Raw genomic sequence first — 7218 nt, forward strand, 5'->3', positions numbered from 1 at the left:
CGGTTATCTTAGACATGTCTCTGCCACTCAGCGCTAACGCGAAACTTTCGACTTTCCGGAACATGAGAAAAATTGCATTTCTCCTTCGTCGTAATATTATTATTATTATTATTGTTGTTGTTCTTGTAAATGGAAAGGCAAAGCAAAGTCACTGTGTTTAACTGAATAACACAACATGAAGAAATATGGGGAAGTGGAGGTATGGCTCCTCGTACTCCTAATGTCTTCATGGCGTGGTGCTTTATTAATTAAGTACAGGGACTTTACTTTACCCTCACCTTGCCCTTTTAAGATCATCAGCACAACTCTGAGGCATCTGACTTTTTATTTAAAAATCCACTGCATGTTTCGACATTTTATTAGGTCGTCTTCAGATGGTACAAGATCAAAAGCGTTAATTAGTTTTGTAAACTTATAGAACACTGGATCCATGTTCAATAAAGCAGAAGATGGGGAAAGAACCACTGATTAACGTTTCTGATATTTACCACTTAAAGATTAACTAAGAACGGTCGAAATGTGTAGTGGGTTCTTAAATTAGGACATTATGCATTGCTTAACTCTGTTGATGGTCTTAAAAAAGTGAAATACAATTTTATCGATAGCTCAAACAATGAAGGTCAGGAATTATGCTTTGTTTTAACCACATTCTGATGTTACTTTTCCGCATCGGACTCTATGCTTAAGTCGCTATTTCTCCTTTATTCTGGAACTATGTAACAGCATTTCCATCACGGATACTGACAGCAGGACCTTAATGCTCAGCATAAAAAAACAAACGCCGTGGTTTTTAGTCCGCAAGCGAATTATACCGACCGAGCGACCGCCGCTTGTCGGAGAAGTTAGTGCCAAGCGTCACTAATATAAAAGTCCACTATTACATTTTAATCCTGCTCCATCCAAATCCGACAACTTCTCCCCTTAAATCCATCTTAATGTTACCCTCCCATATTCTTCTTGGTGTTAAAAGCGGACGTTCTTTTCTAGAGGTTTCCTCACCAAAATTCCGTGTGCAGTCCTTGCTTCCTCATCCTAGTCACAAGCCAACCCCATCCTCCACTCTTCTTATGTCCAAATGTTTTTGTGGGAACTTTGTTTTGAATCATACCTAATTTATATTCGTTCCTCAGAGTAAGAGGCTACATTTCGTACAAGTAGGCCTGAACACTATTTCCGAATTGGAGAGGTCGCCGTGTAGAATCCTCGTTGAACTTGTCCCATTTGAATTAAAAACTGAAACGGCTCATAAATTTTTCGCAAAATCATCAAATATCAGATTTCATTAAAATTCGTCTAGCGATTTTCGAGTTGGTCTTGGCATACGGTTCGAGGGACTGACCGAATTTATAGGCACTTCACGGGGTTGCGAACGCGCTTAAAATGAGACTGGTTTCACGAAGGTAAGATTGGTAGTATAACAGAAGAGAGTTTAAAGAGAGGAACATTAAATCTTACATCTGTTCACTCTGAGAAATGATTGCATAAAAGATAAGAAATAGACTGTAAACACTGGCATAAAGCAATTATGCATTAGAGGGGAATTTGTCATCATCTTCTTAGAGAAAAATGTTTATGTATTTAGGTGAATCATTGCATATATTTGCGTTGGTTAGCAATTATGTTACTCAGAATGCGTGAAGGAGAAGTTTTTAAAAACGATGAGTGACGCAGGTAGAGCATTAGTACATCACTCTTGAAGAGTCTGGTGACTACAGGTGAATACACGCTACTTCCTGACGGGAACTACGGTTGCCAAGCAACAGGAATAAATTAGGGTGGAAAAACAACAATCAAATGGCCAGGGGACGGAGGGGTTGCACACGTGGCCGAGTAGTGGGATAAGTACAGTCACTCGAAGATATGAGAAACATATCCAGGTATTTAAATGACTACATCAAATTCGAAACTGTTACATGCAGCGTAACTGTGTTATCACCACGATAAAGGAACATTTCTCTCCATGGAGCAGAGTCAATCTTGGGAAGCTGATAGCCTCTAAACTGGTCTACAATTTCCCCACATTTTACAGAACCCAGAGATTCATTACCATGTTCATAGCAGCCTGCCAGTGGACTCTACCTGAACCAGAAGAGTCCATAAAATACTTTCACACCCTTTTCTTTAAGATCGATTGTATCACGATCAAGGAAACAGCGGCTCCGGACTAGGAAACCTTGGTTAACCGCCGTGGGGATCAGTTGCGCTGACCACTTGACACCCTCTATCGACAAAATTTGGCAGTAACTTTGCCGACAAGCGGCGGTCTCTCGGTCGGTATAGTTCGCTTGCACACTACAGGCCACGGAGTTTCTTTTGTTCATATCATTATATTCCCATCTACAACCACGTCTCACAAGTCCTCCCTTGCATTCAGGTTTTCCAATTAACATTTTGTATACATTTCTCATCTGCCATATTTGTGCTATATGTTCTACACTTCTTATACTTTTTGATTTGATACACCTAATAATTTATGCAGAATAAACTGATTTTCGAGCCGAGATTCCAACGCGAAGCCTGTCAAACACGAAGCAGGAGAGATAAGAATTCGTCTATGACGTTCAGTATTTGTGTGCTATCCTACGTATAAATGGATATCCGTTCTGGGCGACCGAGGAACTGGGGTTACATTCCCGTCAAGCCAGCTCACTCCACACTGCGACACAGACATACTGCCGCAGGAACCCATGTGATCATCTCCGGGTTTTTGCTGTTACCACATGACAACGGCTCAAGGTTAAGGAGCTTTGACACAGAGGCTGAGAGCAGCGGAACTCATAAAGTCAGAGTGAAAGGCACTCCACATTGTCGCACAAATAATGCCTGTACGTTAAACATAAATCTACAACGTATCGGAAAAGAAATGTTTGAGATAAAAGTTACAGACTTTAACAGAATATGGACCTATACGCATATACTTTCGTCACATCAATTTTTGTAAGATATATTGTTTTTAACAATGGCAACAGAATTATATACCAGTAATATTTGTAGCACGTCGTGTGGCAGCGTGTTGGAATACCTCCACCATAGCCCTGCGAGGCTTAGAAGGCAACGGAAAGGGGACCCAGTGCCTGANCCGCGGTGAGAAACCAGCGACTAACCTTTTGAGCTATGGCGCGGCCATCGGCAGCTACAAGCCGGAAGGTCGCGGATTCAATTCCCGATGAGGTCATTGGATTTTTTTAATTGACCTAATCCTTCCAGCCGCACTACTGTCCTGGGGTCGAATGAGCCTCAAACAGAAATGAGTACGAGGAATATTCTTGGGGGTAAAGAGCGGCCGGCGCGTAGGGCTGACAATCTTGCCGCCATTTGTGAGCCGATTGTCTAGATAATGTGGGACTCTCAACATCTCACACCCCTATGTGTCTTCACGGCCTGTTACAGGGATACCTTAATTTTAATTTACTTAAATAATTAAGATTAGGCCATGAAGGCGCATGGAGAGTGGATGTATAGATCCACTTTTCCTGATCTCGGCACCAGTTGGAGGTGAGTGGTCAGCTTCACGCTCCTGCCGCTTTACCTCCGGGGATAGAGCCCCTGGTACCTATTGGATAGGAGGTTGGGTGGACCCCAGAGCCGGTCTGGACGATGTGGAGAAGAAAATTTTTTTGGACCTTTTGGGCCTCGAACTCCGACCCCTTGATCATCCAGCCCGTAGCAAGTCTCTATACCGACTGAGCTATCCCGGCTGTTACTTAATTAAATACCGGGACAAATTTACCTTCATACAGCGAGTATTTGATTATTGGACTGTGCTACTTAAACTGCAGATTACAAGTGCCATGAATGAGAGTATTTAAGAATTGCTCAAACTTCGGTTTTTTAAAGCTCTGAATATACAGATCTTAAGAATCTATTTACTGAGAGCGCTCGTGATACTGTGGTATATCACAGACGAATTAACACAGGTTCAACGCAAGGAATTTAACATAGTCTGACTGATAAGTAAAACGTTTGTGCTAGGATCACCGTCACAGATAACTCAGTTTTGATTTAACAGTGTGAAAATATATCTATACACAATTTAAACGTGGACAATGTCCGAACAGACTAGAATGCGTGTATAGAAGTGCAACATATTTGTTTTCATCAATCTACCTAATCAATCCTGTCCATTTTTTATTTATTTTCAGAAAAATAAATCCCTCTTCAGAAAGCCCGAATGAAAAATCCGTAATAAATTGTAATAATTATACTGTATTCAAAACGATATTTAATAGACTTTTACATATACACTTCCCTTCTATAGTATCATAATGTAACCTGCGATACGTACTTTGATTTTGTTTTGCTAGCAGAGAATCTGCGGAAGACACGAGTCAAGGTAACAGACCTTCTCTTCATTGTAGCGAAATATGAACTGTTTCCTTCGTGTAACTTCATTAACTGATCCAGCTTATTAGTGTGTATGAGAAAACTAAACGTTTATTACCACCACAGTAATAGAATTCTCACTTTATATTCAGTTTCAGTTTTAGAATTTCTAAGAACAATGTCGCCGAAGATAATGAATACAGAAGAAGCACACGATATCACAACACAGGAAGTGCAATTTTCGGTGTGCTAAATACAGCGATGAGGTACTGATTCTGAGATTCAAAGAGGCAATGAGTACAATGTCTTAAAGGGATAACATTGATTTGGATCGTAGTCAACTATTTATATTGCTCCCAAAGCGGTAGCTACAGCGGTTATTCAACTCCTAGCCTCTCATTAGAGGGACCTGGGGTCATGTCCCAGGAAATCTATTCTGATCAATGTTTCCTATTCTCTCTATGCCAGTTCTTTTACTAGACAAATGATCGTCTTTACATCAGCCTCACTGCAGTAGGATTTGTGTCAGATATCTATAACCATTTTACAACGGCTTGGTGCGTTTTACTATTCCGAAGGATTAAAAAAATATAATACTATTAGTACTAGGTCTACTAGTAAGTAGTAAATACATTTACAACATAAAAACTCCGTGGCTTTATTCCGCAAGCAAACTATACTGACCGAGGGACCGCTGCTTGTCGGCAAAGTTAGTGTCAACTTTAGCGGAGAACGTGTTGCGTGGTCAGCGCAACGAATCACCATTAATTTCGATTTTCTAGACCGGAGCCGCAACTTTTCCACTCAAATAGTTCCTCAATTATCCTCACGAGGCTGAATGGACCCCGTTCCAGACCCACTACTTCTCAGAAAATCTGATAGCGCCGGGAATCGAACCCGATACCTCTGGATCTGTAGCCAGGAACTCTGACCACTAGACCACAGAGGTGGTCTCATTAACAACATTTTTTTTTTCCTTGGCACTACAGCCCCAGTGGGCCTAGGCCTTCCTCCATGAACTTCTCCGTTCACTTCGGTTTTTCTAGATCTTACACATACGGTAGGACTCCTTGGGCGGGTGATCAGCTCGTCGCAAGGCCTCTACCTGTACACAAACACAGAAAAACGCACACAAACATCCATGCCCTGAGTGGGATTCGAACCCACGATCCCGGTTTCCAATCGAGCGAAGACAGTCCTTAACAACATATCGTATACAAATATCACGCTTCGACTTTAAATTTTTAATAAATTGTCGTCATTAAACCAAAATATTTTACAGGATGGATTTTAAATATTCCGATAGTTATTTGTGTTCTATTTATAGTACATTAGAAGGAGAAACTTTGGGTTTACCACATACTGAAAACTAAGAGGAAGAATTCGCTAACGCGCCTGTATCTCTGTTCTGGATACTAGATAAGACGTATAATTTACTTTATACAGAAGACAGCTGATGTCAACTGAAGCACAATTATTCTCCCGCCCCAGAAATTCATAGTTTCATCAGGAAGCCGAATGGGCTTATTTGTATCTGTTTTTCGATTACATAAAGAAGAAATGCATACTGAAGTCACTGCTTCTTGAATTCGAGAATAAAATCTTATAATAAAAATAATCATGTCTACGTGTTTATTTAATTTCATGCCCGTCTTCTTGAATGAAATGGCTGCAATATGCTTAGAATGACTGTAGGATTTCCAAACAAATTTAACCCTTTAAAAAGAAAGAGTAAAACATAGGAAGTTAGAATGAACTGTACACCTACCTACCCTTCTACGACGAGAAGGTGAGGCAAGTGGTCTGTAGAACTGACTAACCTTGATCATTCTACTATTCATTTAAAAGCATAGTGAGTTTCAGCGTACGAAAGGCAACGGAAAGAATCATCCGACAGATGTTTTCAGTTTGTACGGTATACGCGGATGAGTCTTTCTTCATAGTCACCGCCCTGAACGCCTCAAATCTTACAGAGTCTTTCTTTGTTGGAGAAAATGAAATGGAAGTAGTCGAAGTAGTTGAAGAAGGAGCGACAAGTTAAACAGAACTTTAGACCCTTGAGGAAGTAAGGAAGGCAGGCCAATTTACATCAGTAACATTCAAAATATTGAGCCTTCTCTGTGTGTAAACATTGATTTCTATTTACTTACCTTGATGGTGGTCTTTCGTTGAATGGCTGAACGCCGAGAGAAGAGGGAGACACATCTAACGCCGCAAAAATTAATTCTCCAGGATAATAAAACAACTTCACAAGATTCCATAACTTCTTTCGAACCCACGTGGCCATGGTGTTACCAGTTCTTCAGGTAGAAGTCCGAATAAACTGTGTGGAATATAGAAACTGAACTCTTCTGTATATTCCACTGAACATACGTACGGACAAGTGTAAAATTTCAGCCTCGAATACTTAAAATTCTACATCAATTATTAATGAACCTTCCTGGTGCAAACATAAAATCGTCAATATCCGGGAACAACGAACCTTTTCATTGTTCCTTCTCAGTCCTGAAATACTCGTATAAGTGAAACATACTATCATGGTTCCTGGGTAATACGTAAAAATATTTTGAAGTAGAATGTTATGGCTTCGGGGAAGATGGGTTCTCCTTATCTGACTTCATCTCCCTGGACCTCGGTATAAAATTCTGGGTAAAATGTACACAAAATTCTGAGCCTGTAACATGTTTCCCCACTTGTCAGCTAGCCACTGAGCTTTTGATTAGACCGACTGGTAGATGGTATTACGAAAATAAATTCAAGGAATGGATACCTTTGCACACTGAGACACTCAATTATCAAGAAGATAGGTCAATTCTGTACTTGTATTTCTTAAGTATGCAATGACTAGTTATTCACAGATCTTCACGAAATGAATCCACCACTTTAAAGTCCTCT

At 40.4% G+C, this 7218-nt stretch overlaps 1 protein-coding gene across 2 annotated transcripts in view; it reads right to left on the bottom strand.

Annotated features, from left to right (window-relative positions):
- The window catches only part of LOC111874805 (protein unc-13 homolog 4B), an 88648-nt gene extending 82023 nt beyond the window's left edge, over positions 1-6625 (bottom strand). Inside the window, exon 1 of one of the 2 annotated variants that reach the window (XM_033755603.1) lies at positions 6474-6625. In XM_033755603.1, coding sequence (XP_033611494.1) covers positions 6474-6610 — 137 coding nt within the window. In that variant the 5' untranslated portion in view covers positions 6611-6625. Of the gene's footprint in view, positions 1-4285; positions 4358-6473 lie in introns of those variants that run through there. The other variant, XM_023870603.1, reaches the window with a different exon arrangement.
- Positions 6626-7218: the final 593 nt, after the last annotated feature.

The sequence above is a fragment of the Cryptotermes secundus genome, unplaced genomic scaffold (genome assembly GCF_002891405.2).
Source record: "Cryptotermes secundus unplaced genomic scaffold, Csec_1.0 scaffold27, whole genome shotgun sequence".
Classification (NCBI taxonomy): Eukaryota; Metazoa; Arthropoda; class Insecta; order Blattodea; family Kalotermitidae; genus Cryptotermes; species Cryptotermes secundus.